The following is a 13,099-nucleotide window of genomic DNA, read 5'->3' as shown; positions in this document are numbered from 1 at the left end:
CCTAACTCCGTCTCTCTTGTTCGTTAAAATGAAGGGCATCAATGGTATTTCACCCCTTGCCATCATCTGTCTCTCTCCCTCATTTCATTTACAGCAACACACCCAACATACAAACCCCACTTTTTATGTTCCAAAATCAAAATCAAAAGGCCGAAAGCAAACAATCAGAAATCTCCTTCACACCATTCAAAACTTCAACCTTCCTAAATCAAATCTCTCTCTCCTCCTTTTCTTCTTTCTCTTCTCTCTCTCTCTGAGAGAGAGACAAGACTAGAGGAACTGCTGGAGCTTTTCTCAACCTAGATACAAACAAAAATATACACACGCGCGCACACACACACACACATAGATATATATATATATATATATATATCTATATATATATATCTATATATATATATCTAGAGAGACAGGTGTGCGAGGATGTTGGGATTTCCGGCTCCGGCCACCACTCCATCGACCAACCCACTTCACCCCCACCCGCCGCGACAGCTTCTTCCACCTCTGGCGGCAACTCTGCCTCTAACCGCCACTCTAATCGCATATCCGCTCGCCGCCTTCTCCCTTATCGCCCGCCGCCTCTCCCCCTCCGCCGCCGTCCACCACCACTCCATCTCTCTCCACCACTCCCACAGCCACCCCTCCCTTATCATCATCAACCCCATCTCCCCCTCCTCCTACATCCACCGCCTCATCGTCGCCTCAGCACCCGCGAGTAAGTTCACGCCTTCGCCACCCCATAGACTCATTTTTAAGTGAAAAACCAAATGAGAAAAACAGAGAAAAGGCAAGAAAATTACTGGGTTTTCCAACCGAACAAGATTCAAAAGAGTTTTTTGGGAACAATGAGCAGAGGTCAAATTGGTTTATGCTCTACAGAGAAAGGATTCAGATTTCTCTTTGGGACATTTGAAGGTTTTTTACTTCCAAGAAAGAGAAGGAATGAGGGGAAATAGGAGTGAAAAAAAAAGTTTTAAAGGTCGGAGGAATTACAGAGAAGAGAATGGGTTAAACTGTGGATTAGAAAAATAGATTGGATAGGATTTGATTCATGTTATTGTATGAAATCCACTTTGATGGGTGTGTTTCGGGGAAGGGGGAGGTGGTAGTTGCGGTTGTAAGATTGGAAGTAGCTGAGCCCTGAGAAGAACTTGGGGTAGGGTTAGATTCGGGTAGGTTTTTAAGCGTTTTAGGTACTCTTGTAGGTGAAATTCCGGAAAAGCCCCTTATTTTAACGGACAAGAGGGACAGAGTTAGGGGTGAGGACCAACTTGACACACATTTTAAATATTGGGGACGAAATTGGACAAATATTTAGATTGGGGACGAAATTGGCCACTCACTGATACATTGGGGATCAAAAAGGTAAATAAGCCGTGACATTTGCTTAGGCCATTTTCAGATATTGACCAAATCTTTCTCACTTTTATCTCCTTGTCACTAGGATCTACAAAATCAACTGTTATGTCTTGATCAGGTTGTCACCTAAGGACCACCACAAGGTTTCTTTTTACAAATTAAAAGACACCAATTTTTAAGGAAATTGATATTTAGACCTTTTTTTTGTATTCACATTCCCTTTTTTGCTTTTAGTAAAAAAATACAAACACTTTCGACACTAAAAAAAAATAGTGGGTAGCAAAAAAAGGAGTATTAATATCAATTCCCTTAGACTTATTGTGATTGTAGGCTTATATTGTTTCATTCAGTACATGTATTTGTAATATTGTACAATATTATTATGTTGCATATACTAAGTATTTGGATGCGTCGAGGTAAGGATACTGAAATAAGTAAGTTGAATTTTCTCGTTCCTGAAATACATTTCATGACTATAATGTCCCTCATGCAGTGGGTGTGGAGGCCACGTAAAATGTGGGCATGGGTGATTGGTGTAGTACGTGAAGCCCATCAAAAAATGTGAGTGTGTGTGTGTGTCTATATATATATATATATATATATATATATATATATATATATATATATATCAGAAATCTTCAGGTAAGGACCTTAAAATGAAGATCTTATATGCGGACCTCCCATTTCTCGCCTTTCCTGATCAGATTTCGATGATCCAAGCCGCTCAATGTGTTCAGAAAGTGATTTTAAGGGTACCTAAAGGAAATCGGCAAAAAAAATGACCGGGAAGGGCTTGATTTGATCAGTTATTATTTGAACCGTTAGATAAAAAACAAACAAAAACTGCTCGGATGAAGCCTTTCCCAATCTTTTTTTTTTTGCCGATTTCTCGTGAGTACCCTTAAAATCACATTCTGAACATATTGAGCGGCTCGGATCATTGAAATTCGATCGGGAGAGGGAGGTCTGCATTTTATTAAAATAAAGTAGTCCTTATAAGAAGGGGACTCATATATATATATATATATATATATATATATAGTTCGGATCTCCTAAGGGATCCCGTACGGGCTTACCGTGCGGGACTCCCCTTTCCCGATCGAATTACGACGATCCGATCCGCTCAAAGTGATCAGAACGTGATTTTAAGGGTACTCTCTAGAAATCAGCAAAAAAAATGATCGGGAAAGGCTTCATCCGAACAATTTTTTATTGAACGGTTCAGTAAAAAACTGTTCGGATCAAGCCCTTCCCGATCATTTTTTTTGCTGAATTCTCGCGAGTACCCTTAAAATCACGTTCTACACACTTTGAGCGGCTCGGATCGTTGCAATTCGATCGGGAAAGAAGAGTCCCGCACGGTAAGTCCGTGTGGGATCCCTCATTGGATCCCGAGTGTGTGTGTGTGTGTATATATATGTATATCAAATGTTAAAAGAACCTATTTTTACCCCAACCCCAACCTAACAAATTACAATAGGTATAAAACTCCTCTCGATTTGAACCCGGAACTTCACAACTGCTACACAACCACTCCGACTGCCCTAGAATTTAATTTTTTTGACAAACAAGATCATTCCAATTATATTTATACAAAAATAAAGTACAAATAAAACAACCAAATAAAATATAACAGAAAGAACAAAACAAAATACACTGCAGGATTGCCAATAGATCTACTTTCAGACGCTTTTATCATTGTCGCTGAAGAGCTCAGGAAGCCGCCATTTGAACTAAACCGACCAGGGTTTCCGTACAAGAGAGCAGTGGAATTTAATTTGAGTGATGGAAATATGTGAAACTTTTAGTACCTTTTTGTTGTACACATGCGTGTAGACAAGTGTCATCAACAACGACCAATAATAGGACCATTTTAAATCTTAATCCTTAGAGTAAATAGACCTGCCCTCGAAGGGACGATTACAAAGAGAATAATTTTCTACGGCATTTCCACCTTAAGCAACCCTGCATCCAAACTTTGTAACCGTTGTTTGAAATCCATGAGATCATATTTTTAATCATTGATTTAGTTGTTATTTTATAATTATTTTGTCAAAGATTTTTCAAAACAATTGCATGGTTGGCGAACTCCAAAATAGTTTTAATCCAAAATAATTTTTATTCCTTCGATTTAGTTGTTATTCTAGAATTATTTTGTCAAACATTTTTCAGAACAATTGCATGGCTGGTGAAGTCCAAAAAATAGATTTAATCGAAAAGGAACTTGCTTTAGGAAAATAAAAAAAATCTAAAATTTAGAAATTCAAAAGTTTGCCATAAATATTAGTATAAGGAAACCAAAGAAGTTATGTTAAAGAGTGGGAAGCAGGAATGCTTTAGCGCACCGTTTTGTTCTCCTCCCCTCCAGATCAGCACTTATCTTTTCCCTACGGTTTTGGCCTCTACATTAGACTTTGCGAAGATTATAATTTTAAAAAAAATTTATCTTGATCAAATATCATTGATAGTTATTATTTTTTGATAACTTAGGTATCCGGGCTAAATTTCTATTAATCTTGAAAGGCCAATCCCATCGCTTACTTGCAAGGTTCCGATATGCGTGTTACACTTCATACGCCAATATAAAGCACTACGAAATTAAGAAAAGACAAGTGTTGAGGGAAAAAAAAAGTTTTGAGTAGAGTGAAGCATGGCAAATCCTTTGAGTTGGGTGAAGGCGGTGGAAACTGGAATGTCTCTTCGAAGTGGATAAAACTGCCAATGATGGACACATATGGAGTTAACTGATTGCTTCAATGTTCACCCCTTTTGGTCAACAAAGGCTAAAAACGGCATGTGCATCAATGTAAGGGTGTTTTCGGAAAATACTTTTGTGACACAGCTCAAAAAAAGGTTACACCAAATGGTGCTCTTCCTTATACAGTATATTATATATTAAAATAGATATTAGAATAGATAGATTTGATAAGAAAAACAAACTTCTCATAGATGTTGTCATCGACTGTGAGTAAATCATCGTATATGTTGAATTTTTATATTGTGTCCTGTCATTTTTTCTTTGTCAAATTCATAATGTAAACACAATCTAAGTATTTTCGCTAGTACCATATGAGATTGTTTGTTGGGAGGATTAAAGATGAGATTGGATTAGGAGAAAACATATGGATCCCACCTTGCAAAGGAATGCCCCAAAATCTCATAGGGTAAACCAAGGAGAGTGAAATTGGATTATGATTAGGACTAATTGGGACCAATAATCCCTCATATGACTAACTAATCACTATTGTATCCCACCTTTCTCCTAGGATTAATGATCATGGGACTAAGTTCGGATTATCTTACCACTTCGAATATTACTTCTCAAAATCTTATCTCATCCTTAACAAACACGGTACAAGGCTATATATTATCTCCATCCTTATTCACCTGAGATAAAAATAAAAAAAATAAAAAAACAGACAACATATAGACCCCATAGTATTAACTACTCCCATGGTATTAACTTATCACCCATTTTCCAAACCCGTCAAAACAAACTGGCCCTACGTTAATAGTGACTACTCTGTTTACTTGATGGCTGCTTACAGATTTTGCCTAGCTTTGGAACTGTGATGTGTCTATAACATATTTTTAGCAGTGCCGACCCTGACATTTGAGTTGCCCAAGTCCAACTTCATGTTGTGTTGCCCACTTAATATTATGTCATACAAAATTTTAAAAAAAAACATACGAGTACCAAAAAAAAATACCCATCAATGTTACATTGTTCATTGAGCTTGAATAACATAAAAAAAAAAAAAAAATCAACATCAAAATGTAACCCCGATTATAGTACTTTATAATTAACACCATCCAATTCGAAGAAAATGAGTTCTCCTTGCATTTTTTTGTCAATTAAGTCATCGTACTTTACTTATCTAAGAGCTCGGAGCCCATGCCGCTAACTTTTGATTATTTGATTTTTTGGACTTTTTAGTTGATACATGTGACGATAACGCCTGCCTCAAAAGACATAAAAAGTTTAAAAAGCCCCAAATCCCCAAAAATGCTCTTAGTGGAACAGTACCTCATTTTCAATTGAGTTCATAGTCAATCTATTTGATCTCTCTTGCGAAATGGTAGTTCGGAGGTAAAAACAATAACCATATAATTAGCTCGCTCAATTTTTTTAACTATGACTTTTCTTTTAATCAAATGTAACAACATATCACTTATACATGACTCCACTATTTTGTTTGTTAAATCGCAAATTTTCAACAAAATAATTTAGTAATTTGATTTTTGTAATATTGTGGATTAGGAGGAATAGAAAAAGAGGTAGAAAAAAAATGGAGTAATATAGAAAAGATGAGGATGGGAGGTGTGGGAATTGAACTTAGGCGTGGGAGTAGAACAAAAACGGCTGCAACTCGTGGGAATCGAACTTGGGTTGCCAAACATTGACAGCATCCTAGCGGCCAAAGCACCAAATATACTCATTGTGCTAGTAATGGAAAACTTTTTTGTATTTATACCTAACTTACATATTTTTTTTTGGTTGCCCAAACCCAAGGACTTGCGGGGCTTATCCTGGGGCCGGCCCTGTATTTTAGTGCAATTTCTAGTGTTGACTGTTTTTGGTGTACTTGACGCCCAAACTTGCATTTTGGTGTATTTCTATCGAAACTCTCGTATTATGTGGAAAAAGAAAAGCATGCAAACACAAGAATCCTAATAAAATATACAAGATGATTTCATCAATCCCGAAAAAATTAGTTGTTCGATAAGATGTTTGCTCATTGCTGATGACCAGCCTCTTGTTTTCATCAATCTGCATTGCTATTTGAACATTCCAAGTCCAATACGAGACTCCAACACCATTAACATCCCATTATGATGCATACACAATCATTGTTCTTGAATCTTGATACTTTAACATCATCTGGAAAGGTGATGTCGTATTAATCCTCTTTCTTCATCCAACTCAAAGTTGCCTCTCGAGAACAAAGGGCTGGAGAAGAATGGCTCTTTATCCAACTCAAAGTTGCCTCTCGAGAACAAAGTGCTGGAGAAGAATGGTTTCAAGTCGGTGATTTCATAATCCAGTGCCTGCAAGGAAAGACATCATAACAAGTCAATATACTTGAAATGTGCAATAGAGAGCTATTTGGAAGAGTTTAGTCTTTCCCAGGATTGCAGACGATCCTTCCACGAATTTGATGCGGTAATAGTGAGGGAACCAAAACTATCAATCTTTTGACAAATTTGAGGCTCCCCTTCGTATCTTTCAAAATTTCCTGCACAACAATTTTCAACTGCTGTTTGGGGATGTAGTCCTTATTTTGTTTTTCTTTTGAATAAATGGGTACTCCTTTTGCCCGGTTTCAAAATTTAATGACATTTGCACTACTTAATCAATAAAAATCGCTAGGAGAGAAAAAAAATGTGATGTACCTTGCTCTGGAGTTCCTCCAACTTAACATCAATATGGGAAAGATTTAAAGTAGAGTCAGATATGATTTCTTCAAAGTGCAGTGGATCCTTCACGAGACCTCTTAGTAGGTGGAGGATCAACTCATTGAAATCCTTCTTGAAAGTCAAATACTTCTTGAAGCTCTGCAAAAGAATACCCAATAATGAACTGATAGAGAACTTGCAAGGTTTATAACCCCCTCATGTCCTCTTTAATTGCATAGAATCCACATTAGAACGTTTAGACACCCAATAAGAACTTACAGAAGGATAATGCTCACCCAGAATGATGATTTTAGTACCAAGCAAGGAAACTCTGAAGAATCAGAAATGAAATGTATCCCAAAACAAGTATGTAGATTTTTAAAGTTTTCTGAGAAAAATACTGAAGCTCAAACTCAAGAATAGGGATTTAACTCCACAACGGTATTACCACAACAAGTAACATCATTATTAAATGTTGAAGCCTCGCCAACCAATAACAGAAAAAGGAGTACGACACCACAAACAAACAAAAATCCAGCAAGTAAACATCAAATTAGAGAAAATGGTCACACAGAATATAGTCTGAAGAATAACAGAGATGAGACAGTAGGTTTATAAAAGAATGATCCATTGCGAGATCTTTTAGCACCTTTTGCATGGCTTTTTGGACCCCAAATTTCTGTGTTGAAATGAACGAATCAAGCAGGACACATATTGCCATGTCAACATCTACTTGAGTAACATGCTGCCTGAGGTGCATCCTTGCATGTGCGTCAGAGTCTCAGACATCCCATATTAGACATGTCCCATTTAATATGTTCCAGAAGTAAATACTTGATGAGAATAACAACCTTAAGGACACAAAGGATATCAAAACGTGAAACAATTGGATCTGTCAATTCAACATTCTGTGAAAATGTCTTTGATGGATGCTTACCCTGATTAACGATAACTGTTTCCAAAATCAACTGGATGTTTTAGAACACTGAAAACATAGGCACATGTATGAGTATTTATTGACTTGTCCTGATCATTCATCTTGTCAAACTCATCAAATAAGGCAGATCCCTTTGTCAGCAAGTACAAGGGCTCCTCGTTCAAGTGTCCACTCTCATGTGACTGGGTCCTTGTGCATTGCTGCTGTTAGCCCAATAGCAGAAGCTCCCCTCCCAGTTGTGTAGACAGCCCTACGGCCGATCTTTTCAACATACCTTAGGAAGAATATCAAACAATCAAAACTTGACACATTTAAGAGACCAAGTCACTTCATATATAAGCTGGGAATTAGGGCTATCTCTTATTTGAGAAACTGAGATTTGGCTGTTCCCGGATCACCTAGCGGGAGCACATTTATGTCCCCACGCAACCGATGCTTCCCGTGGACATTTTTCTCTTGACCTCTGAACATCGCAAGAGCTATTGCAGTTTTTATATCCTCATGGCTATAGATTGAGGGGGCAATTGACTTGATAATCTAAGGTTTGTTCACAAATGAAAGTCGTTTTGAGAAATTTGCTAGAGCTGAATATTTAGTGAAAGAACTCAAAAAAGTTCTAATTGCACAAAATCATGCTGTAATTAAGAAAGTACTAAGCAAAACCACCTTTTCTCCGATATTTGGATCCTTAGATAACTTCTAAATCTCTTCTTTGTCCTCCTCTGTGAGTTTGTAAGTTGAAAAGAGGTCTTGCTTCTTTGTAACATAGTTTGCCTCAACGACAATGGCAAACAGAGGAAATCCATTTTTAGCGTTCAAAGACAAGTCAAAGTTGTTTGTGTAAATGCCAATGACCTCCTAAAAGAATACATGGAACAAAGGAGAAAAAATCAAAAGATAATCACTAACCCAAATAACAACAAAAGAATTATAAATACAAGTCAAAGCTCTACGATCTCTTCCCCAAGGCGAGCACTGTCAATTAGATCATTGAAGAGTATCACTTCCTTCTATCTTGGAAGTCGACCTAGAGGCACAATTCCCGGGCTCTCTTGCAGAGTAAGTTCTTGATAATTCTTATAAATTGTCTGCAGCAATGTGCGGAAGGAAAATGACAGTCAAGGACTTGTTTTGATAATTAATATCTACCAAGAACATGTTAATAACATTTGTTAACACTAAAAATGTCATTGGCATGTATTAATTATCAAAATATATCCTGGGCCGTCATTTTCCCATGTGTGGAAGACAGTCAGAAGTCTTAGTTTGTGTTTTTTCCTCATCAATCTACTTTATCTAAAGATAATTAACTAACTCAATATTGACAGTGAATTGTCCTTTAGACTGGCATTCTGGGCACGAACCAACCTTGACCTCCGAATATGAGTTCTGGAAAAATGGTCCAAGAATCATCCCACATTTGCTACAATCATACTTTACCTGCTGTAGCAGGGGGAATACTCCCGATGTTACCCCCCGTCTTTTCTTATTCCTACTAACTATATTTTTGTGTAATAAAAAAAAAGAGGATTTTATAGTTTGGATCCTAATTGATATTTTCTCTCTCTCCACATAGTATAATTGTTGTCGGCACTATTATAGTGTTGGGGTACAAGTCTAAATAGTTTTAGTATTTGGTGTTGTACCGAACTAAATACTTTTATTAAGTGGTTACCTATTATTTAGGAGAAAACGTGGGTCAGTAATATGAGACTAGGGTTATAATAATTAGGTAACATATGACGTTGGGAGAGAGTCGCAGCAAGAGAGACGCGGCCAAAACTTGGAAGGAGATTTTCTTTGGGTTTCACTTGAGGTATTTTTATTCATCTCTCATGTCTTCTTTTGAAACACAATCGGGTACATGGATCGAGCACTGGTATTGAGATAGTGCAATGGGTTTTATTTGTGGGTGTGGCGTGATGATGATGATGATGATGATGATGATGAGAGAGAGAGAGAGAGAGAGAGAGAGAGAGAGAGAGTGTGTGTGTGTGTGTGTGTGTGTGTGTGTGTGTTGTGCGTGGTTTGTGCGTGTGTTGTGATGGCAGAAGTGGTGATTTGGTTGGTGGAGGTGGTGCAAGAAATTGAATTGAGGTGTGATCTAGTGTTGTGATGAGTGAGGGCATCTTTTGCTTATAGGATTTTATATATAGAAAATTATGTATTTGGATGTATTGGATGAGAATCAGGTGGTGTACGTTGAAAATTTTAAGTTTGGTTTGGTTACAATCTGAGGTTGGGTTTTAGTTCTAGAGTTATTTAATTATTTCTTTATTGGTAGACCCCATTAGCGAGGAAATAACGGAACAGTGGAACAAGGGGCAAATATTGCCCAAGTCATGGAGCACTTATTTGGAATTCCAAAGTGATGGGAAGGAGAAAAGTAATTCTAAAGACATGGCTCTGTGGACAAAAATACCCCTCTCTCCACTTTTCCCTTCTTTTTTCCCCTTTCACTCCCCAAAAGTCAAAAACCTGTTCTTCTCTCTTTCTACTAGAACGTACGTAACTCCCCTTCATCTCCTCACTATGGTTTGCTCCTCTTTCATATCTCTTTTCTGCTCTCCAATTTGTTTTTCCTGTAGGGGGATGAAAACAATTGATGCTTCGGATCACCTTGGATTGCAACGGCTTATTCGTGCCTTTTCACCGGAACCCTAATTCGTCGTCGGAACCCTAATCTGCAAAACAGACAAGGGGTGAGCGCACCTTTGCCTCTCGTGACAAAGGCCCTCCGATGCCTAAGTTAGTATCATGTACTTAGAGAAACCCTAATTATCAGTAGGAACGAGATTAAATCGTCATCAATTGCGTACCTTTTTCCTCTGGGTTTACCTCGTATTTATAGATTTGCGTATGCTTGCTGCCCAAGCATCCCTGTTGCCCTAGGATTCCTATCTCGTATAGGAAACCCTGGATATCAAGGAGTCTCGTTTTCCTTATCAATTCATTATAAAAGAGTCCTTTTAGGGTTCTTTTCCTTTAAAAGCCGAACATCCCATTCTCGTTGGGTATCTTTCTCAGATCCTATATTCTTGGGATCTCATCCATGACTATTCTGGAATCTTCCAGAGTACTCCCTTTGCTCTTGCTCTTGATTGGAGCTCTTTCCTTGTTTGGCTGTATCGTAGCCGAACAGTCTGCCTAGACCAGCTACTTCACATGTAACTTGGTCCAATGTAATCGGAATGTCTCTATCTGCCGAACAGTTAGTTTACACCAATGACTTCTCATGTTATTGGCCTTTATCGCCGTTCAACGCACTGATCGGCGATAAGTCATGTCCAATCTTTCACGTGTTCTTATACATCACATGTTCGGCAACTAGATATATCTGTTCGGGAATATCTCCCTACAATTGCTCCCCAGCTTTACCTATTTCCACTGTTCGGGGGTAATGGGTGAAGCTTTAGAGACAAACGTTTCGACCGAATTTCCTCTGATACCGAGCAGTCATAGTATTTAATACTTATTGATACTTTTTGGCGCCTTTGTCATTATACCATTTCGGGGTAGTGACTCCACGTGGCATGTTTCGTATGCCTTTTATTAATTTTGAACTGACGTTTTATCAAACGTCGTGAGAACGGCACTTGCTTTCCGTTATTTTAACTTGTAACGGCGTGAAACGAGACGTTTCATCTCCGTCTCTTTCACTTAAATCCCAAAGAGGATACTTTTGGATTTTTCTCCAAAGCTTGAACCCTCTCTTTCTCTCTCTAAAACCAGGCGAATATATCCCGCCTCACATTCGCCATCGCTGTCGTCTGCAAATTCGATCGCGTCCCAGGGAACCACTGCAATAGTTTCGTAAGACTTCTTATTCTTGCTCCTTCTTGCATCTTATTCTGAGATTCGATCCAGATTTTGGTGTTTAGGGTTTCGATTGCACCTAGTTTCCGATTCTATCCTGCTCATTTCTTTCGTATCCATGGCAGATGGTAATGAAAACCTTCCAAAACCCAGCAAGTTTAGGAAACTCTGTGAAACCGCAACTACCATGGCGGCATTTAGGACTGAATATAGCGTCCCTGACAACGTGGGGCTCGAACTTGCCCCTCTAGGAGCAGATAGGGATGTTGGCTCATGGGATAGAATGTGTATCCCTATTGTGGCCATTGTCGAAGGTGGAGTCCGATTTTCCCTTCACCCATTACTCCGCTAGATCCTAAACTGGTACCGTCTCACCCCCATGCAAGTATCAACAAACGTTTTTAGGCTGATAATGGGAGTAGTAACTTTGAATAGGATTCTGGGGACCCAGCTAGGAATTTGGGACATTCAGTGGTGGTACAGCATTGTACTAAACCCTGAATACAATACTTACTACTTCAAAGTTAGAAGGGCAGAAAAGCGTCTCGTGCTAAACCTGCCAGACTCTGCTCGGGATCATGAAATCAATTTCCTCTATGTCACTGGAGGCTTCGAGCCACTAGGGGAGGATGGTCAAGTGGTGGGCCTCCATTGCCCCCACATATGGGGATACCCACGTATGCTCCTGATTTTCTATTTATGCAACTTGCATTTTCCCTTGTTACTGTACTTCTGCTTATTTTAACTTCTGTTTTATACTTTGACTTGCAGCGGATAACGCTAACAAACGTCCAAGACGTGAACCAAGCTACGTCCGAACAGCAGAGATTACCAGGGTTTTGAAGTATTCAGGTGAACCCGGCACCCCAACAGCTGGTCGGGGTCGTAATGCGGACGTATTACTAGGATACGATCCTGTTTACAGAGGTGTCATTGATAGGAGACTGTAGGTGGACAAATTCAAGTAGTGCTTTGAACAGCACTGGAATGCAGCGGCTTCACGTGCCTCTTGAACGTAACCCTAATTTGTCAAAGAAATCCTTATCCTGCAAAACAGACAAGGAGTGAGTGCACCTTTGCCTCTCGTGGCAAAGGCCCTCCGATGCCTTTGTTAGTATTTCGTACTAGTGATCAAACCCTAATTATCAGCAGGAAAGCAAATAGAATGCAGTGTATTGCGTACCTCTCACCTCTAGGTTTACCTCATATTTATAGATTTACGGATGCTTGCTGTCCAAGCGTCCATGTTACCATAGGATTCCTAACTCGTATAGGAAACCCAGGATATCAAGGAGTCTCGTTTCCTTTATCAGTTTATGAAAAGAGTCCTTTTAGGATTCTTTTCCTTTAAGAGCCGAACATCCCATATTCGTTGGGTATCTTTCCCAGATCCTATATTCTTGGGATCTTTATCCCTTTATGGGATATGACTATTCTGGAACCTTCCAGAATGTTCCCTCAAATAGTACTTCTCTTTCTGTTCGGCCATCCCATGGCCGAACAGATGGCCTGGACCAATTACCTCACGTGTTACTGGTCCTAAGGAAACAATTTGAACCATATCCTTTGTAAGGAACTCTCCTCCTGTTC

At 38.9% G+C, this 13,099-nt stretch overlaps 1 protein-coding gene and 1 long non-coding RNA gene across 3 annotated transcripts; both read right to left on the bottom strand.

Annotated features, from left to right (window-relative positions):
- Nucleotides 1–6,031: 6,031 nt before the first annotated feature.
- On the bottom strand, nt 6,032–7,563 carry LOC131335707 (DNA replication licensing factor MCM2-like). The gene is made up of 3 exons (XM_058371184.1): nt 7,406–7,563; nt 6,754–6,915; nt 6,032–6,408 (listed from the first exon to the last, which is right to left on the bottom strand). Exons 1-3 carry the CDS (start codon nt 7,514–7,516, stop codon nt 6,238–6,240), a joined length of 444 nt encoding a protein of 147 aa, XP_058227167.1. The 5' UTR covers nt 7,517–7,563; the 3' UTR covers nt 6,032–6,237.
- Nucleotides 7,564–7,678: 115 nt separating this feature from the next.
- Nucleotides 7,679–9,147, bottom strand: LOC131335712 (uncharacterized). Of its 2 annotated transcripts, XR_009202601.1 has the most exons (5): nt 9,005–9,147; nt 8,647–8,781; nt 8,360–8,551; nt 7,778–8,230; nt 7,679–7,694 (listed from the first exon to the last, which is right to left on the bottom strand). It is a non-coding gene; the product is annotated as an uncharacterized LOC131335712 (long non-coding RNA). The 2 variants fall into 2 exon arrangements; XR_009202600.1 differs by having other exon boundaries at nt 8,360–8,781.
- Nucleotides 9,148–13,099: the final 3,952 nt, after the last annotated feature.

Source organism: Rhododendron vialii, chromosome 8a, assembly GCF_030253575.1.
Source record: "Rhododendron vialii isolate Sample 1 chromosome 8a, ASM3025357v1".
NCBI lineage: Eukaryota > Viridiplantae > Streptophyta > Magnoliopsida > Ericales > Ericaceae > Rhododendron > Rhododendron vialii.
The sequence above is the reverse complement of the archived record's forward strand: the minus strand, read 5'-3'. Positions and strand labels throughout refer to the sequence as shown.